Source organism: Carcharhinus amblyrhynchos, chromosome 1 (assembly GCF_965287045.1).
Source record: "Carcharhinus amblyrhynchos chromosome 1, sCarAmb.v2.hapA, whole genome shotgun sequence".
NCBI lineage: Eukaryota > Metazoa > Chordata > Chondrichthyes > Carcharhiniformes > Carcharhinidae > Carcharhinus > Carcharhinus amblyrhynchos.
Window position 1 is genome coordinate 13,104,232 of NC_137324.1, and position 25,721 is coordinate 13,129,952.

Here is a 25,721-nt window from a genome sequence, read left to right on the forward strand (position 1 = left end):
GGCCTTTTCCTATTTACTATGTTTTTATGGGTTGATATCAACATAAAAGTGACTCACCCTTTTGTTTACTGAATAAAATGTTTTTTCCAAATTAGATATCAACAAGTTTGCATTTTAATTACTATTTCAACAAATTATGATGGGGGATTGTTTGGTATTTATCCCTGTAATCATGGAATTTGTTGGCACTTGTAATTGTTGCAATTTCCAACTAAAAATGGATCCTTGCTGTGCACACAATTGTAAAAGTTCACCAAGTGAATCATCACATTTGATTTTTGTAAAGGAAATTATTATTTCACATAGGTTTGTTTAGAATTGCTAAGGGTGACTATGGAGGAAGCAGATACAGCTTTGCAGACAGCAGAAATTGTGATTATAAGCAACTGTGTTTGTCAGTGTGATATCTGCTTTAAAATTCCACTTTTATTTCTCACTCTTTCTATATTCGACTTTAAAATGATGAGCAATAATGCAGCAAATATTGTTTGTAACCTTGCTGTGCTGTGCCATTGTAGTTTAAGTTTTAAGATGAATTGTTGGTGAACTGCCCTGTTACAGTCATGATTTCATAGAGATTTATAAAATTCTGACAGGACTAAATAGGATAGATGCAGGGAGGACGTTCCCAATGGTGGGGGAGTCCAGAGCCAGGGGTCACAGTCTGAGGATTTGGGGTGGACCATTTAGGACGGAGATGAGGAGACATTTCTTCACCCAAAGAGTGGTGAGCCTGTGGAATTCATTACTACAGGAAGTAGTTGATGCCAGAATATTGAATGTATTCAAGAGGCTGCTAGATATAGCACTTGGGGTGAATGGGATCAGAGGTTATGGAGAGAAAGCAGGATTAGGCTATTGAGTTGGATGATCAGCCATGATCATAATGAATGGTGGAGCAGGCTCGAAGGGCCAAATGGTCTCCTCCTGCTCCTATCTTCTATGTTTCTATTACTTAATGACGGGCCTAATTTTTCACCCCTCTTTCTGAGGGGCTGACAGTGCACATTACAAGATAAAGACAGGTTAGCGAAGGACAGCACTTTATGCAAGAGAAGCTTTAAAAATCCTTATAATCTGAACTTTTCTGGGTCTGGTGTATACTTTAAGGAAATAGGCTATTTGCTGACAGGCTGCTGTTTGAACAAGGATTGCTAATATTTACACACTATATTGCTCTGTGAATTGCTGTGTTGAACTCGAATTCAGTGGAGTACATGCTATTAACCCAATCCATCATTAACAACAGCAACCTGTCAAGCAGTGCATTAGCAGGGAATAATCTTGGCATCCAGCAAGCAATCACCAACCTGAGGGGAAGGCAGTAGCACAGTGGTACTATCACTGGAGTAGTAATCCAAAGACCCAGAGTAATGCTCAGGGGACCACAACAGGTGGTGAAATGTGAAATCAATAAAAATCCAGAATTAAGTGTCTAACGATGACCGTGGAACCATTGCTGATTGTTGTAATAACCTAACCGATTTGCTAACGCCTTTTAGGGAAGGAAATCTGCTGCCTTATCTGCTCTGGCCTACCTGTGACTCCAATTCTGCAGCAGTGTGGTTGACTCGTCACTGCCCTCTGAAATGGCCAGGCAAGCCACTCCATTCAAGGGCAAATAAGGACTGGTAATGAATGCCAGCCCAGCCAGTGATGCCCATGTCCCACAAATGAATAAAAGAAATTCAAACTCTTTTAATTGCATTTTGAAAGCAATTATAATGGCCTTTCCTGGAATCCTGTTCCCCAAATCCACTAATTACCATTTGGGTGGAGGACATTCCACAGATTTCCCTTCTACTTGTATCTGGCACTCCCAGCAAGTCCGCTTGTTTGCTAGATAGAAAGGTACTACATGCATGTGATTTCCTGAGATACGCTGCCAGAATCACCTGGTTTCTGTTAATGAGGGTTGTCAGCACTGGAGGAGTATATTCCTGGAGGCTTCCATCCCCTGACCTCTCTCCTCAAGCTCTCTCCCAGTCAAACAGTCCCACTCTTCAATTCTTTTAGCACTCATAACCAAAAGGGCTCAAAAAAAATTAGGAAAGTGACACTTTTATTCTGATTTCCTTCTGATTTTTATTTTCTCTCTTGCATTGCTCACAACGTATCCAGAGGTGAATATTTAATTCATGTGAAATCTTGGAGGACTGCCAACCCTAACACAGATCATCAGGTTCACTCATTAAAAAAGTGAAACAATCTGAACCCAGTAGCAGAATTGACTGACGAAGGGTCATCAAGACTCAAAACGTTGACTCTATTCCACAGATGCTGTCAGACCTGTTGAGATTTTCCAGCATTTTCTGTTTTTGTTTAAGATTTTAGTGTCCACATGGGACGTGGGCATCACTGGCAGACCAGCATTTATTGCCCATCCCACATCCTCCTTGAGAAGGTGGTGTGAGCTGCCCTCTTGAATCGCTGCAGTCCATGTGCTGTGGGTTGACCCATAATGTTGTTAGCGAGGGAATTCCAGGATTTTTGCCCATTACTGCAAAGAGACAGCAATATATTTCCAAGTCAGGATGGTGAGCGACTTGGAGGGGAACTTGCAGGTGGTGGTGTTCCCATGTATGTGGCACCTTTTATCCTTCTGAATGGAAGTGGTCATGAGTTTGGAAGGTCCTGCCTAAGGACCTTTGGTGAATTGCTGCAGCGCATCTTGTAGATAGTACACACTGCTGTTACCGAGCGTCGGTGTGGAGGGAATGCGGTGCCAGTCGAGCAGGCTGCTTTGTCCCAGGTGGTGTCAAGCTTCTTGAATGTTGTTGGAACTGCACCCATCCTGGCAAGTGGGGAGTTTTCCATCACACTCCTGACCTGTGCCTCGTAGATGGTGGACAGACTCTTATAATAGCGGAATTGTCATGTTTGAATTGATGATGATAAGGCAGATAGTTACTAAACTGGGTTAGAGTCGAATTCCTACAGTTCAGTATTAAATTTTAACAGATTTCTTTAGCATTGTAAGAACTACGTGGTCCTTCAGATGTAGGCTGGCTACTTTAAACTGTAATTGAAGAGCACGCATGGGAAATAAGCAAGCTCAAGTGAACCTTGTTTTTGGGAATGGCTGGGTATCTGGGGCTAGGGTGGCACTGAGAGGTTTTGATTCACACAGCATCAATGACCGTAACAGATGTCACAAGCAACACCCTCTGTATGTGTGACTAAACCTTGAAGAGGGTGCAGAAGAGATTTATTAGAATTATGCAGAGATAAGGGACTCCAGTTCTGTGGGGACTGAAGAAGTTTTTCTTTAAAGTTTAAGGTTTTATTTATTAGTGTCACAAGTAGCTTACATGCAGTTAATGTGAAAATCCCCTAGTTACTGCAATCCAGCGCCTGTTCGGGTACACTGAGGGAGAATTTAGCATGGCCAATGCACCTAACCAACACGTCATTTGGATTGTGGGAGGAAACCAGAGCACCCGGAGGAAACCCACGCAGACATAGGGAGAACGCGCAGACTCCGCACAGTGACCCCAAGCCGGGAATTGAACCTGGATCCCTGGCGCTGTGCTACTGTGCTGCCCCAGATTTTTCTATGATCCTGTGTCTGATGGGTGCCTGGTCCATGTATTTTGGTTGAGTGTGCATTGTATGTCGAAAAAGTGGCCTTTTCTCATTCCATGTATTTATCTCATCGTTGAATCACAGAATTATTACAGTGCAGAAGGAGACTATCCAGCCCATCATGCAACAGTTCTCTGAATGAGTGTTTCACTTATTGGCATCCCTGCACTTTCTCCCTGTACATGGCATATTTTTCAGTTAACAGCCTAATTCCTTTTTGAATGCTTTGTTCAAAACAGCCTTCAGTGCTATCTCAGGCACTGTATTCCATTTGCTGCATGAATAAGTTATTTCTCATTTCACTATATTTGTTTCCTCCGTAACTTACCGTAAATCTGTGTGCCGTAGTTTTCAATCCTTACACTAGTTTGTGCAATTTCTCTCCAAGTACCCTATCCAGATCCCTCGTGATTTTGAATAACCTCTATCAAATCTGCTGTAGTTACTTGTGCAGGCTCGAAGGGCCAGATGGCCTACTCCTGCTCCTATTTCTTATGTTCTTATGATTGTTAAGGGTGCCCAGGATGCAGACTGTCAGTGTCAGGGACCTGCTGACTTTTGGACCCATTAATGTTTCCAGTACATTTTTCTTTGCCAATATTAATTACTTAAATTTCTCACTCTCATTGCATTTAATGTGAAGAATGATGCAAGCTCCTTCACGCGTGTAAGACTAAAGGGACAGAGAGGCAAGAAAAGAGTAGTTGGGAGAAGTGGAAAAAGACTTGGGTTGTATTAAGCTTTCTAAAAGAGTGAGAAAGAGTTAAGGGTTCATGACAGAACACTCCAGAGATTAGGATCCATGCAGTCTAAGGCACTGAACCTGAGGAGTGCAGTTACACAAGAAGCTGAATCGGGCATGCTATTGGTCGGAGAGGACGTGAGGCTTTCAGAGATTTCAAAGCCAGGATGTGCAAGGCCATGGAGTGGGGGGGCGAAGGTAGGTCAGTGTGGTTGGGAAATTGGGCATATGGAATTTAGTACTGGGTTTGATACATGCAACAGAAATTTAGACAAGCTTAATGATTTGAATCTGGTCTCATCTCACCTGATGCTTTTTGTCCACATTCAAGAAGATTAACAAGGCATTTTCAGAGATACTTTCTAAAGATAAGAATATCTATTATGGACCACAAGAGAGCACTATTGTTACACCCCAGGGCAGCACAAGTCTACTCTGACATATAGTGGGTGTGGGATCCAATTGCATGAGTAATTGAAACATAAAAGGTATCTAAGACAGCTCTGAAATTTAGGAGTTTATCTGTGTGCATGAGAATTTTCAGGGGGCCAATACGGAAAGGAATGTGACTGGGCAAATAAGGATTCATTAGCGCAAGGAGGAGACAGGTCAAGAAAATTTTGCCTGGAACAAATGCTAACCAAGCTGCTCAGTGACAGCTGAGGATGGACCATTTGGGGAGATAGTTCTGATACCACAAAGGACGTTGGAATAACGCTGAGAGATGCAAGGGCAGTTGTGCGGATTTCAATATTGGAATAATGATGAGAATAAAGAACAGTACAACACAGGAATGGGCCCTTCAGCCACCAGGCCTGTGCTGATCACGTTGTCCTATCTAGGCTAACCACCTGTTTCCCTTTCTACCTCGCCTGTTCATGCACCTATCCAGATAAGTCTCGAATGTTACTAACATATCTGTCTCAACCACCTCATTTGACAGTGCATTCCAGGTCCCCACCACCCTCTGTGTTTAAAAAAAAACTTCACCTGCACATCTGTACTGAGTCTTCCCCAAACCCACACCTTGGACTTATGCCCCCTTATAATTGTAATTTCTGCCCTGGGGAAAAAGCGTCTAACTGTTCACCTTACCTATACCCATCATAGTTTTATAAAATTCTATCTGTTTATCCTTCAGCCTCTGTCTTTCCAGGGAGAATAATCCCAGTTTATTCAATCTCTCCTCATAGCAACATTCTGATAAACCTTTTCTGTACTCCCTGCAAAGTCACCACGTCCTTCTGATAGTGTGACGACCAGATTTGGAGATAGTATTCCAAATGTGACCTCACCAATGTTTTATTTACCTGGTACATAATTTGCCAACTTTTATACTTGATGCCCTGGCCAATGAGGGCAAGCATGCCATATACCATTTATATAGATGATCTGGAGGAGGGAACCGAGTGCAGGGTGTTGAAATTTGCTGATGACACCAAGATTGGGGGAAAGGCAAATTGTGCGGAGGGTGTGGAGAGTCTGCAGAAGGATCTAGATAGGCTGGGCGAATGGGCCAGGAAATGGCAAATGGAATTTAATGTTGGCAAGTGTGAGGTGGTCCACTTTGGTAGGAAGAATGGTAGGAAGGACTATTACTTACGTGGCGAAAAACTGCAGCAGGCGACGGTGCAGAGGGACCTCGGGGTCCTTGTGCATGAGTTGCAAAAACCCAGCTTGCAGGTGCAGCAGGTGGTCAGGAAGGCGAATGGGATGCTGGCCTTCATAGCGAGGGGGATTGAATATAAAAGTAGGGAGGTCTTGCTGCAGCTGTATAGGGCATTGGTGAGGCCGCAGCTGGAGTACTGTGTGCAGTTTTGGGCGCCGCACCTGCGCAAGGATATTTTGGCCCTGGAGGGAGTGCAGAGGAGGTTTACTAGGCTGATACCGGAGTTGAGGGGATTGAGCTATGAGGAGAGGCTGAATAAACTAGGCTTGTACTCGTTAGAGTTTAGAAGAATGAGGGGAGATCTCATTGAGACGTATAAGATGATGAATGGGATGGATAGGATAGAGGTGGAGAGACTCTTCCCGCTCAAAAAAGACAGTAGGACTAGGGGGCACAGCCTCAAGATAAAGGGGAGGCGGTTTAGAACAGAGTTGAGGAGGAACTTCTTCACTCAAAGGGTGGTGAATCTCTGGAATTCTCTGCCCGTTGAAGTGGTGGAGGCTGCCTCGCTAAATATTTTTAGGAAGCGGGTTGATGGGTTCTTGATAAGAGAGGGGATTAAGGGTTATGGGGAGAGGGCGGGAAAGTGGAACTGAGCCACAACAGATCAGCCATGATCTTATTGAATGGCGGGGCAGGCTCGAAGGGTTAGATGGCCTACTCCTGCTCCTATTTCTTATGTTCTTATATGCTTTCTTCACCACCTTTTCCATCTGTGCTGCCACTGTTAAGGATCTGTGGACCTGTACTCCCAGATCTTTGTGTATCTATGCCCCTGATGGTTCTGCCATTTATTTGGTAGCTCCCACCTGAATTAGATCTACCAAAATGATTCACCTTGCATTTGTCTAGATTAAATTCATCTGCGATTTCTCCGGTCATTTTTCCAGCTTGTTATTTCTTCCAAAATATATTATGCTGTTGTGGGCATGCCCAGGAGCAGTGATGGGAGTTATCACCAAGTGTGTGCTTGAAGTGGAGAGGAAGTTCTTTACTTCAATTTGCGATTAATTAACTTAACCAGGAAACAACTGCCTATTTACCAGCGAACAATTAACATGAAGTAACCTTTCACAGAATTATGTGGTAGAGAAGAATGTAATTAGCCCATCGTGGTTGTGTTGTCCCTTTGAAAGAACTATCCATTCTCCTGTTCCACACAACCTTGCACATTTATTCCTTTAAAATATCTATCCAGAATCTGCTTCCATCACCCTTTCAGGCAGTTCATTTTCATCATAATATCTTGCTATACAAAAACTTTAAAGTTTATTAATTAATCACAAGTAAGGCTTACATTAACACTGCAATAAAATTCCCCTTTTTGCCACGCTTCAGTGTCTGTTCGGGTCAACGCACCTAACTAGCATGTCTTTCAGACTGCGGGAGGAAACCCATGCAGACATGGGGAGAATGTGCAAACTCCAAGCAGACAGTGACCCAAGCCGGGAATCAGATCTGGTGCTGTGAGGCAGCAGTGCTAACCACTGTGCTACCTTACCACATTTCTTTCTCTGCCCCCTATGCTAAAGGCCTTGATAACTTCCTTAGAAGTTTGCCACCCAGAAATTGACACAGTTCTTCAGCTGACGCCTAACCAATGATTTCTAAACATTATTGCTTTTGCACACTCGGTTTCTGTTTATAAAGCCAAGCTTTGTTTATAAAACAGCAGCCTAAACACTTTCTAATCTCTTTAAAGATTTATATATGTGAATAGTAGGTGCTGTCGTCTTGCATCCTGTTTAACATTGTGCCATTTAGCTTGTATTGTCCCTTGTTATTTCTTCCAAAATATATTACTTTGCTGAGGCATGCCAAGGAGCAGTGATGGGAGTTGTCATCAGGTGACTGCTTGGAAGTGGAGTGGAAGTTCTTCACTTCAATTTGCAATTAACTCATTACATAAACGAGGTGATTGTTACCAGCGAGCAACTGGCGTGACTTGTGTACCTTGTCTCTGGTTTTTTGCAGGAGATAACAGACTGCTGTCAAGCTATACGGACAGAAGGGGGTGCTATCGGGTCTCAGTTGGGTGAGCTCATTCCCATCCCGTTGCATTCAGGCATTGGAAGCAACTTCCAAAAAATCTATGAAAACTGGAACCAGAGGTTTGAGGATTACCGGAGGAAGATCATTATTGCAGACTCATTAGCTGATTCTTCATTCGCCATTGATGTCACTTATGTAATAGACTCTGGAATGGAACAGAAAAATGTAAGTGAACTCTTCAACTCTTGGGTACTTTTTTTTAACTCTTAGTGATTACATTTCTAATCCAAACTATTACTTCACAAGAAAATTGTTTTACGCTCAAATGCATATTTATTGTTTTGTTTTCCTCCTGTTTGGGACACTTTTGACCACTTCTAATCTGAAGTGGAACTGATCCACTTACCCAATTTATATCCTGCTTGATTTGCCTTTTCATTGGAAAAATAAGCACCCCATCCTATCAGATCCCTCCCAGGCAGGTTAGCTTGTGCCAAGTTGTATGTAAAACACTCAGCCCCGCTTATAAGCTCAAACTGCTCAGCACCAGCAGCAGGCAGCAATTGCTTCATCAGAGTAACATTTAACCACATTCCCCACAAGTCTTCAAAGCAAGATTGTGAATCGAGTGCCAGTTTGGGGGAGGGGATAGCCGAGTGGTCAGTCCACAATCGATGGGCCAAACGGCCTCCTTCTACACTTTAGGGACTCTATGATTCCAGTGGCATTATCACTAGGCTATTAATCCAGAAACTCAGCTAATGTTCCAGGGACCCGGGTTTGATTCCTGCCACAGCCTGGGGTGGAATTTGAATTCAATAAAAAAAAAGTCTGGAATTAAGAATCTACTGATGTCCATGAAACCACTGTCGATTGTCAGGAAAACCCATCTGGTTTACTGATGTCCTTTAGCGATAGAAATCTGCTGTCCTTACCTGGTCTGACCTACATGAGACTCCAGAACCAACAGCAACATGGTTGACTCAACTGTCCTTGGGCAACTAGGAATGGGCAATAAATGCTGGCCAGCCAATGACACCCATATCCTACGAATGAATAAAAAAAGTTGAAGCATCGAAGTTCTTGTGAGCTTAGCCCTATGTAAAACTTCGATATCATTCAGCCCAGTTGGTGGTCGCACTCCTCCCAGCTTAATTCATTCAACCCTGTCAGCACAACCTTGTATTCATTCCTCTGTCATGGACTTACTTAAGTTTTTGTGCATCTTAGTATTAAGAAACTTGCACTGACATTATCCAAATTCATAACCCATGGAATGGCACTTCATTTTTAATAGCATATTTCAATAAAGGAGAACATCTCTATTTCTTGTTGGTAGCACGTACATCTTACTTGAATGGAAAGGTTACAAACCTTGCTGTGTGCTCTAGACTCCTGATGATCACTTACCACCATATGTTTAATAGTCTTTTTTGAATGGCCTCGAATGAATGAGTGAGGATTTGTAATAGCTTAGATGCAGCATTGAATGATAACCAGGTACTAATACAGTGGAGGGAGAGCATGGTGGGATTGGCAGGCATTTGTTGTTCCAGTTCAGTGTCACCAGTTTGCGTTCTAGTTTGATGGAACTGTTCCGCTGCCAAGCAAATCGTTTCCATACCAAAATAGACCCAAAGTTTGGAATTTGAAGGCCCTGGTTACTTTGAAAAGGGTTTTCTTTTAGAACAAACAAAGAACAGTACAGCATCAGAACAGGCCCTCTAGGCCAGCTCCGATCACATTGTCCTATCTAGACCAACTGCTTATATCCAACTATTCCCCATTCATTCATATGACAATTAAGATAAGACTTAAATGTTGCTAATCTATCTGCTTCAACCACCTCACTTGGCAGTGCATCCCACTCCCACACCACCCTGTCTGTCAAAAGAAAACTTCCCCCACACATCTCTACTGAACCTTTCCCCCCTTGAACTTGTGCCCCCTTGTCATTCCTGCCCGGGGGAAAAGCTTTAAGCTTATCTATGCCCCTCATAACTTTATAAGCTTCCATCAGGTCACTCCCTCAGCTTCCATCTTTCCTGGGAGAGCAATCCCATTTTATTCAATCTCTCCTCATAGCTAATACCCTCCATAGCAGGCAACATCCTGGTAAACCTTTTCAGTACTCTCTCCAAAGCCTCCATGTCCTTCTGGTAATGTGACCAGAATTCAGTATAGTATTCCAAATGTGGCCTGACCAATGTTTTGTACAACTGTAACATTTTGTGGTTTTTCTACTTGGCTGCAATGAGGACACACAAATATAACCACATCTTTTTTTCAGTGTTTGTTGAGAGGTCAGCGCCAGCAATAGTTTAAAAAGTGGGTGTTTGGCTCCACTGCAAGGGCCTTAATTAGAAAGAAGAAAAGGAGTAAATAAAAAAAAATAAGCATTTAAACTAACGAGAGAGCAGGAGGAAAGAAGCAAGAAATGGCGACTGACAAGATTTGGCCAATGTGATAAGGTACTTCCCCACCCAGGCTCTCAACTTTGCTTTCAAAGATGTGTACAAACAGTTTTTCCTTGATGGTATCGACATGAAGCAATTCTGGCGTTACTTTGGTAATTTATCTTCCAATGGTGCAGCTGGTGTTACGTCACTCTGTTTTGTCTATCCCCTTGACTTTGCCCGAACACGTCTGACTGCTGATGTTGGGAAGTCTTCGGCAGAGCGAGAATTCACAGGATTGGGTAACTGTCTGTCTTACCAAGACCTTCAAGTCGGATGGCCTCAGGGGGCTGTGCCAGGGCTTTAATGTATCTGTCCAAGGCATCAAAGTACCAGACACTGAAGTTCTCTCTAGAGCAAGTCTACCATCAATCCACACACTGCTGATGAGAGCACAAACCCAGTGGACAGGTCATGTCATCCATATATCAGACGAGCGCATACCCAAGCAGCTCCTTTTTGGGGAACTCTCTGCTGGAAGACACTCGCATGGAGGGCATAAGAAACGTTACAAAGACGCACTCTAGGCCTCCCTGAAGTTGCTTGACATAGACTCAACCACCTGTGAAATGCTGGCACAAAACCGTCCTACCTGATGCTGCCTCGTTCACAAGGGCTGTCAAGCTTACGAAGCAATGTGCATTGCTGAAGCACAACTTAAGCATGAGCTGCGCAACAACTACAGTGCCTACACAAGTGTGCCCAATATGTGCCAGGACGTTCCATGCCCAAATTGGCCTGATCAGTCATCTTCGGACACACCACATTCAGCCTCAAAATGATTAATGGTGTTGAGGGCCTCATCAATGATGATGGATGAACAACAACAACAAGGCATCATCATTTGCAGAGCTGCATATTTTTGCATTTATGACACTGCTAAAGCAATGCTCCCAAATCCTAAGAACACCCACATTGTGGTCAGTTGGATGATAGCTCAGACGGTATCGGCTGTTGCTGGTGTAACTTCCTACCCATTTGACACTGTTCGTGGTCGTATGATGCGGCCTGGTCAGAGAGGAGCTGATATTATGTACAAAGGAACATGCTGGAGGAAGATCCTTCGAGATGAGGGCGAACGAGCTTTCTTCAAGGATGCTGGCCCAATGTGTTCAGAGGCATGGGTGGTGCTTTTGTGCTAGTCTTGTATGATGAATTCAAGAAGTTTGTCCAAATGACCACAAGCATCAGTGTTGTACTTGTAACATACCTTGGACTGATTAAGTCGCACCTATTTATGGGAGCCCGATTTGGAATGTTTCTGCTGGTTTGGGTTGTGAAGTGACCATTTTAAGTGACCATAATTATTCTCTGAACTTGAGTGTCATTTCATGCTGATGGGACAAAATCATGAATTGTCTATGTAGAAACGAAGAGAACATGCAAACTCCGTACAGACAGTGACCAAAGCTGGGAATTCAACCCAGATTCCTCTTGCTGTGAGGCAGCAGTGCAAACCACTGTGCCATCATTTCAAGCAAAGGGTACAACAAGGCTGTGCACTGTCACCAAAATTATTCAATCGGATCCAGAAAAGAAACCTTTGGCCATTTGATCAGATATGGAAAGCTACAAAGATCTCTCCTAGAGGGCAGAGTGGAGGGCAGCAGAAAGAGGGGTTGACCAAGGCATAGTTGGATGATGGATGTCGCATTGTGATTGCAGATGAGCTATAGTGGATTTGTGAGGATGGTGCAAAACAGGTATGCATGATCTGCCATGACAGCAGTTTGCCTGGTAAGAGTAGCTACAAGCAGAGCAGGGTAGATATGACCACTGGAGAAGGAAACCTGCAAATTTTAAGTTTGACTGCATTTTCCCACGACATGATTAGCTTCTAATTCCCCAACTGGACATTGGACTAAAAACAATCAGCATGGGCAATAAATGTAGTCTGTCAGTGGCATCCATGCCCTGAAAACAGATAAATGAAATGTGCCCCTCTTCCAACTGTCCTGGAGGGGGCGTTTATTCATTTCAAGATGCAGTATAAATTCAAGTTACTATTCATGAATCCACTATTTCACTTGTGTTGATTGATTCCTTGGTATTGATCAATTCTCCAAATCCCTACTCTAATTATCACAATATCAGTTAGTATTAATTATGTTCTAACAACTCACTCTCTCCAATTTAATTTCCCTATTCTTTCCCACTTTTCCTTTTTAAATTCTTAGCACAGCTTTGAGTTCATTCCTTCCTGGGATTGGTGATTTCACCAAGCTTCAGTAATCTTGTTTTAAAATGCAATCCTTAACCTCACAGCTTTGTATCTGGGGGGAAAATGTCACACCCCCCACCATGTCAGTCATTCATGACTTAGCCTCTCAAACTCTTTCATAATTTGAACACTTTGGATAGGTATCTTCTAATTCTCCTCTCCTTCAATAAACACATTTCTTGTTTTAAGTCTCGCTGCAACCGTCTTCTCTTGTGCCTGGTTTATTCTGCTGAATCTATGTTGAAATGTTCCCATAGCTCCAGTACTTTCAGTTATAATGGAGTTGACATTGGGGAGCAAGGTGGCACAGTGGCGCTTCTGCCGCTGTGCCAGCGACCTGGGTTCAATTCCTGGCCTGGGAAACTGCCTGTGCGAAATCTGCACACTCTATCTGTGTCTACGTGGATCTCCTCTGGGTGCTCCGGTTTCCTCCCAGAGTCTGAAAGATGTGCTGGTTAGGTGCATCGGCCATGCTAAATTCTCCCTCAGTCTACCCGAACAGGTGCCGGAGTGTGGTGACTAGGGGATTGTCGCAGTAACTTTGCAGTGTTAATGTAAGCCAACTTGTGGCACTAATAAATAAACTTTAAACTTTAAAACTTTAACAAAAAGGAAAGAAAAATGGAAATGGGAATAGCCCACACGGCCCCTCAAGCCTGCTGCACCATTCATTACAATTATGACTGATCTTTGGCCTCAATTCCAATCTCCTGCTTGCCCCTATGTTCCTTTATTCTCTGATAGGCCAAAATTGTCCATCCCAGCCTTAAATATATTCAAACAATGGAGCATCCATAGCTCTCTCATGTAGAGAATTTCAAAGATCCTTTGGGTGAAGAAATATCTGCTCATCTCAGTTCTAATTCTACTTATTCTGAAATTGTGCCTCCATTTTCTAAAATTCCCAGCTGGGGAAACAGCCGCTCAGTGTCTACCCAGGTAAGCCCCTTCAGAATCTTGTATGTTTCAATAAGATCAGCTCCCATTCTTCTAAACTGCATTTCTCTCCTTCCAGATGATGCCAGACCTGCTGAGGTTTTTCAACATTTTTTTTTTCTTTTGGTTTCACATTCCGCAGTAATTTGCTTTTAGCCAGTGTTAAACTCAGGAGTGTGTTGATCAATAAACAAAATACTACTGCTTCTTTAAACTTGTAGGTGCCAATTTTACTGCCCCGCCTGAATTGGAGTGGGCGAGGGATGAACAATGGAAATGTCCATTGACCTCAGGTGGGATTTTATGATTTCGAGACGAGCGAGGCTGTAAATTCTTGCCTGTATAATTTGTCAAGCTTTATTAACTTTGAAGTGCGTTATTTTCCTGAAGGGCTTTTTTTTTCTGTTCTCCCCCGTCCCCAAATCAACTGTCTAAACCTGTCAAAATGAGACCCGAGACACAGTACATAAAGATTTAATTGTTAGGATATATTTACTAGATGTTTTGGTTTACCCCCAGGTATACAATCCTCGCATTCGGGCCGATTCTCAGGTCGTTCAGCCAATTAGCAAGAGCCAGGCTGAGCTGAGGTGGCAGAGATTAGGCCACACCTGCCCAGGTAAGAAATGCAGGCGAGTAAAATGTCAAAGGTCAGTTCAAGATAATGTGTGTGGAGCTTCCACCAGCTATTCTGAGCAGGCACTGTTGCACTTTTTTTCTTTGGCTGTACAAGCGAGTCAAAATAATAAAGTGGAAATTTTGTGTAGCTCCATAATTTAGAACATTTTAAGGTTCTCTGTGACTTGCCTTTGGGAAAGCTGTGATAAGTTGAAGCTTTTTGCCTGATCATGTATTGGTAGCAGCAGCACCCAAAAAATAACAGTTGATTTGTTTGCAAGATAGTTTGATAGACTGTACACTGTAGGTGTTTACTTGTAGATTGTACCCGTGCGGAACAAGGTGATTTAATGCTCTAACGAAAGGTTATCCAGACTTGAAACATTCACTCTGTTCCATAGGATCCCTACGGTGCAGAAAGAGCACTGCACCGACCACAATCCCACCCAGACCCTCTCCTTGTAACCTCACATTTATCCTGCTAATCCTCCTTGGCACTAAGGGGCAATTTAGCATGGCCAGTCAACCTAACCCGCACATCTTTGGACTGTGGGAGGCAACTGGAACACCTGGAGAAAATTCATGCAGACACAGGGAGAACGTGCAGGCTCTACACAGTGACCCGAGCCAGGAATCGAACTTGGGTCCCTGGCGCTGTGAGGCAGCACTGCTAACCACTGTGCTACTATTCCCCCTCCACAGATACGGTCAGACCTGCTGGGAATGTGCAACATTGTCTGTTTTTGATTTAATGCATTAATGTCTGCACTTGTGGAGCCTGCTTGCAAGATTCTATCTAATAATGGCCCTAAAAGTTGTCAGAATAAAGGTTAATCTCAAATTATTCAAAGTAAAAATAATGAGACAAGCTTCTGTGTCATCACTAAGGCCACCTATTTCCACCCAAATAACATTGCCTGATGCGAGCCTAACCTCCACTTCTCTCCTGCTGAATCTCACTTGTACCTTTTTAAACGTGTACCTTTTGACTATTTAGACACACACTTTTCTACCCTCCACTGTCCAAAGTCCTGCTGCCCATGTTGTAACTCGCACCAAATTCGGCAAATTTAATTACCGTTTATTTACTTTTATTAGAGTCACAAGTAGGCTTACACTACAATGAAGTTACTGTGAAAATCCCCAAGTCGTCATACTCTGGCGCCTGTTTGGATACACGGAGGGAGAATTTAGCATGGACAATGCACCCTAACCAGCATGTCTTTCAGACTATGGGAGGGAACTGGAGCACCTGGAGGAATTCCACACAGACATGGGGAGAACATGCAGATTCCACACAGACAGTGACCCAAGCTGGGAATCAAACCCGGGTCCCTGGTGCTGTGACGCAGCAGTGCTAACCACTGTGCCTTATGGCCAGCACGGTGGCGTCGACACTGTGACCCAACTCCAGAAAGTGAACATTGCAGTCTCTTTCTCTTCTTCTTTCGAGCCTATAGTTATGATATGGCGTTTCATCCGGGACATGACGTGCAGTGAGGATAACAGAGTTAAGAGGAATAATAGCTTCGGAACTAAGTTTTTCACCACTAAATGCATTTAGGCGTGCATTTAGGGAGGCGAAACAGTTATAGGGAATACTCTAAGTGGGACTATCCTTTGAGCGGTCGATGAAGTGAGAGATCTTGGTGTGCAAGTACGTAGGCCCCTAATATCAACAGTTCAAGTAGACAAGGTGGTAAAGAAGGCGTATGGAGTGCTGTCCTTCATTGGCAGAGGTATAGAACATATAAATGAGGGTATAATTTTGGAACTGTATACAATACTGGTGAGACCACAACTGGCGTATTAGTCATTTCTGGTCACCACGTTACATGAAGGACGTAATTGCTCTGGAGAGAATGTAGAGGTGGTTTACAAGAATGTTGCCAGGGCTATAAATGTGTAGCTATGAGGAGAGATTGGAGCGATTGGAATTATTTTTGTTGTTTTCCTTGGAACAAAGAAGGCTGAGAGGTGACTTGATTCAGCTGTACAAAATTATGATGGGAATGGACAGGATAAAAAGGTTCACGTGGTGGAGAGTTCTAGAACCAGGGGACACGGATTCAATACAAGTGGCAATAGGTGTAAAGAGGGCATGAGGAAGAACTTTTTGTACATAGTGGGTAGTGGGTGTCTGGGTTTCGCTATGAGTTGTTGGTGGAGGCAGAAACCCTAAACTCTTCTTAAAAGATCTGCACCTTGCGTGTTGTAAGCTACAGGGCTGTGGGCTAGGTGTAGGAAAGTGGGATTAGAAAGGGCACCCGCGTGTCCTTGGGCTGGCAAGATGGGCCAAATGGCCACCTCCTGTGCTATAACTTTACCTCATGTTTTTTGTCTCGTGTCTTGGGTCTTTTGTAGTCGATGGAGAGGGGTTGCTACAACTAGTCATTGACTTTGTTATCGTTTTATCATATGACTAGCAACTAGGTAGAAGTTGCACCAGATGGACCACAGTCTTTTTTTCTCATCTTGCGATTCCTATGTCTCTACAGGCAACAGGAGTAGCCTTCCACCACATTGTTGTGTCTCAGTGAAAGAAAGCGGGAGAAATTTTGAGTGTAAGTTCACAGGCCCCAGCCTGAAGGCAAACACATTAGAAATCGAAGGAAATTGGCAGGAATGTTTGTCACAGCATTGCCAGACGTTCGTGCTCATGTCTGAGCATGTAAATGTCATCACTGAAATGTGGAATGATTATTTAAAAAGTTTGAAAGACTCTGTGGGAAAACCACTTCTGCTTACATTTTATTATGTAGCCACAAATGAAGTAGTTTTGAAAATAGTGGTTAGTGCCCAGCTTTTCATATTGAAATATCCTGATTCTTTTTAAACAACTTTAAAGAAACGCATCTTTGCCTAATATGAAAATTGAAAAGAAAAGTGAAATTATTTGACAGCCTGACTTGCAGTAAGTATTTGCCTGAGACTCATTAACAACAAAATAGGTAAGAAGATATCTTTGACTTAGTGCTGTAATTTAAAAACTGTTTTGTTGAAGGTGATGAACTCCATAATATCTTAAATTTATCTATGAAGCGGCATGGTGGCACAATGATTAGCACTGCTGCCTCACAGCGCCAGGGAAAGATTCCCAGGTCATTGAGTCACTGTGCGCGAAGTCTACATGTTCTCCCCGTGTCTGTGTGTGTTTTCTCTGGGAACTCCGGTTTCCTCCCACAGTGCAAAAGACATGCTGGTTAGGTGTATTGGCCGTGCTAAATTCTCCCTCAGTGTACCCAAATAGGCGCATGAGTGAGGCAACTAAGGGATTTTCACATTAATGCCATTACAGTGTTACTTGTGACACTAATAAATTAACTTTAAACAACATTGTGAAGAGAACTGTGACAATGCTCTTTATTGAGCAGTGGACTGTTGGAGAATTCCAAGGCAGAAGAGAAAAGGAGTCAAGAACAACCCATGTTCATGCATGCAAATAATGATGGAAGGCTACTCCGGCCACAAATACAGTAGTTTTGAAAGTAGCGTCAATCTTTTAAATACCCCAACTTATTTATAAACTAGTTTAGAGGCTACTCCAGCACCATTTGGTGTCTCAGTGAAAGAAAGCATGAGAAAATTTGAGTGTAAACTCTCAGCCCTGAGGCTGGAGGGGAGCACATTAGAGATCAAAGGGAAGTTGGCAGGAGCCTGTTTAGCACAGCATTGCCAGACATTCATGCCTTTGATTAGCTAATGTCTGATGCATGTAAATATCATCACAGAAGTATGGAATGATTATTTTAAAAGTTTGAAAGACTGTGGAAAATCACTCCTGTTTGCACTCGATTATGTAGCTACAAGTAGTTTTGAAAATAGTGGTTAGTGTCCATCTTTTCATATTGAAAAATCATGTTTTTTTTTAAAACAACTTTAAAGAAACGCATTTTTGTTAGTGGCCTGAGAGATTGAGAGTTTAAATCCCAACATAAGTTATGGAACTAAATTTAATAAATTTGGTAAGTAATTTTTGGGTGAGCACCGGAAAAACGGAAACCTGCCCTGTATAATCAATCAAACTCGCGTCTGACTGTGGTCACACACTATGGCCGGATTCTACAGTCCTGCCGGCAGTGCAGCCCAGTTCGCGGGTTTCCTGCTGGCGTGGAGTGACACAGTGGGAATTCCCATTGACAGCATTGGGACCAGAGAATCCCGCCGCTTGCAAGCAAAGTGCCAGCTCCCGCCAGCAGGAAACACGTAACTAGGAGGCCGGAGAATCCCACCCTGTATAGATGCTTCTTTACACTCCTTGAAGTGGTGCAGCAAACCACGCAGTCAGGACAACTATGGATCAGGAGCAAATGCAGCAAATACCAACATAGCCCATATTCGAGGGACACTTCTTTTCAATTAAAAAAACACCTTTCGAAAAGATGGTTCTTCAGGAGTTATTTTTGGAATCAAGAACAGGAAAAAAAATTTCCAGTTACCAGCCCAGGTGACCACCATTAATTCGCCGTGTATTGGAGGTGCGCACCGTTTGGACAGAAACAGCTGGAGAATGGCATTCCAGTTGGCGTTCTGGGATCGCTGGCGCTCACCCATTTAGGTGAGAGAATTCTAGTGGGTGGTATCTCTCTCAGATAAAATTACAAAGCCATAATTAAACAGGGCTACTCAATAGAACACCTGTTTCTAGGTTTAATAGGTGTGCCCGCAGGTGAACTTCAATTCAGACAAATCCAAAATACTATCCATTGGGTGGAAAAATAAGAAATATCCCTGCCATCTGGTATTAAAATAGCTCAAATGAAATGTTAAGAGAATTTGTAACCTTAGACTCAATGCTAACCATGGCCACATGATACAAAGCGGCAGTCTACAAAATCAATTAAACTACTCAGCAAAGAAGTCCTATTTCAGGTTACTGAGACATTGGAGACAGTGATGAGAAGAACCACCTTTTGGTCAAGATTGTGAGTTGTGAGGAAGCTATAGAAATCTGGACCCTTCACTCTGGATAACCCAAGATATGCAAGGCATGTTGCCTGGAAGTGCTATGGAGGTGACGTTTTAAGAGCTGATTCACATTGCGTATTTGTCTTTTCAGGGAAGTGCTTCCGCTTGTACTCTGAAGCATTCCACAATGAGATGCCGGATGTTCCACCACCTCGAGTGTCTGAAACAAACCTCAGTCACCTGGTTCTACTGCTGAAGAGGCTAGATATTGCAGATATGGGGCAGTGTGACTTCTTGGATAGGCCAGGTAAAGGCAACACAGTAATTTGTATGGTGCACACATTGGCCCAGAATATCCAGTCATGTGAAAAGAATAATTTTTGAAATGAACTGAAGTATGAATCCTCTGTCATTTTTTGTGTAGTTTCTGTGATGCTTCAGAACGTAAGAAATAGAAGTAGGAATAGATCATTTGTCCTCTGAATTTAATGTTCCATCATAGAATCCCTACAGTGCAGAAGGAGGCCATTCAACCCATCAAGCCTGCACCGACAACAATCCCACCCAGGTCCTAACCCTGCAAACTCACATAAATAGCCTTCTAATTTCCCTGACACTAAGGGGCAATTTAGCGTGGCCAATCCACGTAACCGGCACATCTTTAGACTATGGGAGGAAACTGGCATACCCGGAGGAAATCCACTCAAAACCAGTCTTTTACCTTAACTCCACTTTCCCGCAAATTCACCCCATTCTTTAATTTCCTTTTGTGTACAAGGATCGATTGATACAAAAATAAAATGCTGTGGATGCCCAAAATCTGAAATAAAAACAGAAAGCGCTGGTAAAACTCGTCAGATCTGGTGGCATCTGTGGAGAGAGAAACAGACATCTTTTCCAGTCCAAGATGATTGTTCTTAAGGATGTTGCAATTGTAAAAAAAAATATTCTTTCAAGGAATGTGGGTGCCACCATCAAGGACAACGTTTATCGCACTTGAACTGAGTGGCTTGCTAGGCCATTTGAGAGGGCAGTTGGGAGTCAACCACATTGCTGTGGCTCTGGGACAGACCAGGGAAGGATGGCACATTTCCTTCCCCAAAAGGCATTAGTGAACCAGATGGATTTCTACACAATCAATGATAGTTCCATGGGGACCATTACTGAGACTAGCTTGTAGTTGCATATTTTTATCAATTGAATTTAAATTTTACCAGTTGTCATGGTGGGATTTGAACCCATGCGCCCAAATGATTAGTCTGGGCCTCGGGATTAGCATCATGCCACCATCCCTCCCATTATCTCTGAAACAAGTATCAGTTGAAAAGGTGGATATTGCGGCTGTGGGAATGTCTGAATCTTTACATAGGCCAAGTAATGAAAAAGAGTCACGTTGGACTAGAAAAGCTAAGTCTTGCTTCTCGGCCCACAGATGCCGCCAGACCTACTGAGTTTTTCCAGTAAGAATCTATTGATTTGATCTTGGATATATTCAGTGATTGAGCATCGACTGCTTTCTGGGGCAGAAAATCTCCAGTAGTTTTAAAAAGTTAAATATTTGGCTTGGGGGTGTGGGGGGAGGCTATTGGATAATGAGCCTAACTGGTTTCCCCTTCCAATTTTATAAAATTGCAATTCAAGACAAATTATACAAGGTCTTAATGGTCAGCATAGAAATCAAATTGTTTTTAGCCTTATGTCAAGTCTTCCCTTGATGCTGAACAAAGAATAGAATAACACATGAACAGGCCCCTGTGTGGTCTGTATCCCGCTATTCCCTGCCTATTCATATATCTATCCAGATGTCTCTTGAACGTTGTTATAGAAACTGCTTCCACCACCTCCTCCAGCAGTGAGTTCCAGGCATTCACCACCCTCTGTGTGAAAAACACGCCCCTTACATCTCTTTTACACTCCTGCTCCCCCGCCACCCCGCTCTCAACCTGTGACCCCCAGGTAATTGATCCCTCAATCCTGGGAAAAAGACTCTGACTATCCACTCTATCCAAGCCTGTCATAATCTTATAAACCTCTATCAGGTCCCTCCTCATCCTCTGACACACAAATGAAAACAATCCAAGTTTGTTCAACTTTTCTTCATAACCCACATTCTTCAACATCCTGGTGAATCTCTTCTGCACCCTTTCCAATGCATCAACATCCTTCCAGTAGTGTGGTGTCCAGAATTGTACCCACATTCCGTATGTGGCCTAAACAAAGCCTATAACATTTTCCGATTCTTATACTCAACATCCCGAACACCTTGTCCACCTGAGATGCCACCTTCAAGGAACTGTGGATCTGCATGCCTAGATCCTTCTGTATGCTAATATTTCTAAGGGCTCTACCACTTACTTTCCTTCTGCAGTAGACCTTCAAAATTGCATCACCACATATTTGTCCACCTGCCATCTTTGATCCCAGGTCTCCAGTCGATTTTATACCCTGCTGTATCCTCTGACAATCCTCCTCACTCTCTCTGCTACTCTCCTAATTTTTGTATCACCTGCAAATTTACTAATCAGAGCACCTACATTTTCCTCCAAATTATTTTATATATATATTACAAATGACAGAGGTTCCAGTACGGATCGCTTGTCACAGACCTCCATTTAGAAAAGTATCCTTCCAGTGCTGCTACTCTGCTTTCTATGCCCAAGCAAGTTTTGCATCCACCTGACCAGCTCACCTCAGATCCCATGCGACTTCACCTTCTGTATCAGTCTGCCATGAGGAGTCTGATCGAAGGCTTTACTAAAGTCCACGTATACAACATCCGCTGCCCTGTTCAATTTCTTGTCACTTCCTCAAATAACTCAATCAGGTTTCATAAAATCCCTACAGTACAGAGGGACACCGTTCAGCCCATTGGGTCTGTACCAACTACAATCCCATGCAGGCCCTATTCCCGTAACCCTAATTTATCCTGCTAATCCCCCGACACTAGGGGAAATTTAACTTGGCCAATCAACCTAACCTGCGCATCTTTGGATTGTTTGAGAATCATGACTTCCCCTTCACAAAGCCATGCTGTCTGTTGCTAATAAGCCTATTCTCCTCCAGATGTGAGTACATTCTATCCCTAAGGGCCTTCTACAATAATTTCCCACCACTGATGTATGGCTCGCAGGCCTGTAATTACCTTGGATTTGTCCCTTTTGCCCTTCTTAAGCAGACGAACAATATTATCTACTATTGCTATTTACAGTGCTATTAGTGAATAACAAATACACTGTACAAATAGTGAATAACAAATTGCACTATACATTCAGTTCTGGGAACAATATGATTGCTGCGTCGTACATTGAGTATAATTGTGTGGCCAGCAGCCACTAGTTTCAGTTTTGAGGGACTCCTTCCAGCTTCAATTACCACTGCTTGGCACCCATAATAAGACAATGAAAACACACAGAGCGGTAATATCTCTCCATCTTCCCTCAGCCCCAGAGGCACTGATGCAGGCACTGGAGGATCTTGACTATTTGGCTGCTCTAGATGATGATGGGAACCTGTCAGAAGTTGGAATTATTATGTCTGAATTCCCGTTGGATCCTCAACTTGCCAAAGCTCTTCTTGCATCCTGTGAATTTGATTGTGTGAATGAGATGTTAACAATTGCTGCGATGATAATAGGTAAGAATCAATTGTTTTTTTTTAGAGATACTATTCAAAGTTCCACTATTCTGCAGTTTTGTCATATTTTCTTATCTCTATCAATAGTAAGAACAATAACTCTATGCATAACTCAACGGTAACTATTTTTCCATTGTAGGTGAAATGTCTTAAAATTAAAGACATTTAAAAACTGAACTGTGATGTGTATTTGTTTTTAGCTAGATTATGCATCATTTTTCCACTCCTGCCATTCCCCATTATAACGCTAACTTCTGCTTTTCTAAACTCCAGCGAATACAATCCCAATCGATTTATGCTGTTAAAGATATACAGGTGACGAGCATTGTTTGATCAAGTACTGAAAGTACACGTGGAGAAAATCAGCTGGAACACTTGAGTTAGTAGTTGAGAGGTCTATCATGCTGCATCCTGTGGATAAACCCACTAACAAGGAACAGATTTTTGTCCTATTCATACTTCACGTTGGGTACATATAACCCATTGAAGTAACTTCTCTCCTTGCCCTCATCACACCATTTGAAATAAATATTTTTAAGATACAGTTTTCTTTATTCTTTCATAGGATGTGGGCATCGCTGACAAGGCCAGCATTTGTTGCCGCATCCCTAATTGCCCTTGAATTGAGGGCTTGCTAGACCATTTCTTAGGGCGTTTTGGAGTCGGACCATATTCTTGTAGGTCTGGAGTCCAGACTTGGTAAGGATGGAGATTTCCATCCCTGGCAAGGGTCATTTGGAGTGGAAGTGAACTGGATAGTTTCGTGATTAATTTTTCAAATCCAGATTTATTAATTCAAGTTAAATCCCATGAGCTGCCATGATGTGAATTGAGCCCATGTCGTCAGATCATTAGCGTAGGCCGCTGTCTTGCATCATTACTGTCCTGAAAGATACTTCAGATAGGTAGAGAGAAAAATAGATGGAAGAAAGGGAATTGATAATTGGTCAGGCAGCATTAGGAGAACTAACTAACTCAAAGTTTCTTCAGTTAATCTGGGAAGAGGTGCGGGTGTACGAATGGAATTCCATAGAATTAGCCCTGAGCAACTGGCTCTGCACTGAAGATGGAGTGGAAAGTTTGATGTGCAAATATAGTCAGAAAGATGCACAAAGGGATGTAAGCTCCAGAAAGTTAAATAATTGGATAATGCTGAGGCCTAGGATTTTAAATCCACTGCTTTGGAGGCCAAAGAGCCATCAGGAGGGGAGCTGATGGATGAACAGATTAGAATTCACAGAGTTAAGTGTTAATTGTTCTGGTAGCCTATCGATTGGAAGTTGGAGAAATGGAACATAGAGGTGACAAAGGCCCAGGTCAGGATTTCAGCAGCAGTGGAGCGAGACACGGGTGGACAAGGCAGTCCGCGTTGTACAGGTTGACGTAAGCAGCTTTGCTGCTGGATAGGAATTTAACTTTGACGTTCAGTTCAGGGTTGAACAGAGCACCTTGGTTCATCACTGTTCAACCTGAAAAAATACAAAGGCAAATTATTACCTAAATGGAAAACAGATTTAAAATGCGTCCGGGCAGAGGGATCTGGGTGCCTGTGTTCATGAATCGCAGAAATTCAGTATGCAAGTGCAGCATGTGAATTTTTAAAAAAGCGAACAGGATGTTGGCAATTATTGCAAAAGGACTGGAGTATAAAAGTGTTGTTGCAATTGTATAGGGTGTTGGTGAGACTACATCTGGAGTATTGTGCCCAGTTTTGGCCTCCTTATTTGAGGAATGCTGTGGTGGCATTGGAGGCGTCAGATTTGAAACTGCAATGAGGAGGAACTACTTTTCACAGAGGGTGGTGAATTTATGGAACTCGCCCCATTAGTTGGTGGAGTCTGAATTGTTAAATGGTTTCAAGGGGGAGATAGATATATTTTTAATAAAAAAAGGGGAAGAGGATATGTGGAACAGGTGGGAAGGTGGATTTGAGACCAGGGAGAGATCAGCCATAATCTGATTGAGCGGCGGAGCAGGCTCAAATTTGCCTACTTCTGCTCCTAATTCCTATGTCCCTGAACAGATAGTTGGGAGAAGATTTCCAAAGGATTGGCGAAGGAGCAGCGTTTATGGTGGAGGACAAAAATGATCACTTTGGCTTTACCATTGTTCTGTTTGAAGAAATTTGGTGCCTTGAACGTAAGAACATAAGAAATAGGAGCAGGAGTAGGCCATCTAGCCCTTCGAGCTTGCCCCGCCATTCAATAAGATCATGGCTGATCTGAAGTGGATCAGTTCCACTTTCCCGCTTTCTCCCCATAACCCTTAATTCCCTTGTCTATCAAAAACCTATCTACCCGTGTCTTAAATATATTTAGCAAGGTAGCCTCCACCACTTCAACGGGCAGAGAATTCCAGAGATTCACCACCCTTTGAGTGAAGAAGTTCCTCCTCAACTCCGTTCTAAACTGCACCCCCCCCTTTATCTTGAGGCTGTGCCCTTTAGCCCTGCTGTCCTTTGAGCGGGAAGAATCTCTCTACCTCTACCCTATCCATCCCTTTCGTTATCTTATACGTCTCTATAAGAACCCCCCCATCCTTCTAAACTCCTGAGTACAGACCCAGCCTATTTAGTCTCCCTTCATAGTCTAGCCCCCTCATCTCCGGTATCAGCCTAGTGAACCTCCTCTGCACTCCCTCCAAGACCAAAATATCCTTGCGCAAGTGTGGCGACCAAAACTGCACACAGTACTCCAGCTGCAGCCTCACCAGTGCCCTGTACAGTTGCAGCAAGACCTCGCTGCTTTTATATTCTATCCCCCTCGCTATAAAGGCCAGTATCCCATTTGCCTTCTTGATCATTTGCAGACTGGGTTTTTGCAACTCATGCACAAGGACCCCCAGGTCCCTCTGCACCGTAGCATGTGGAAGCTTTTTGCCCTTTAAATAGTAATCCCTCCTACTATTATTTCTGCCAAAGTGGATAACCTCACACTTGCCAACATTGTACTCCATCTGCCA

The 25,721-nt window shown here is 43.1% G+C and overlaps 1 protein-coding gene and 1 pseudogene across 1 annotated transcript in view; both read left to right on the top strand.

Annotated features, from left to right (window-relative positions):
* The window catches only part of dqx1 (DEAQ box RNA-dependent ATPase 1), a 114,597-nt gene that overhangs the window by 52,553 nt on the left and 36,323 nt on the right, over positions 1–25,721 (top strand). Inside the window, exons 5-8 of the mRNA XM_080193633.1 lie at positions 7,971–8,213; positions 14,121–14,220; positions 19,279–19,434; positions 22,569–22,760. Of these exons, the coding sequence (XP_080049759.1) occupies positions 7,971–8,213; positions 14,121–14,220; positions 19,279–19,434; positions 22,569–22,760 (691 nt within the window). The remainder of the gene's footprint in view (positions 1–7,970; positions 8,214–14,120; positions 14,221–19,278; positions 19,435–22,568; positions 22,761–25,721) is intronic.
* LOC145348310 (ADP/ATP translocase 1 pseudogene) lies at positions 9,440–11,729 on the top strand (annotated as a pseudogene).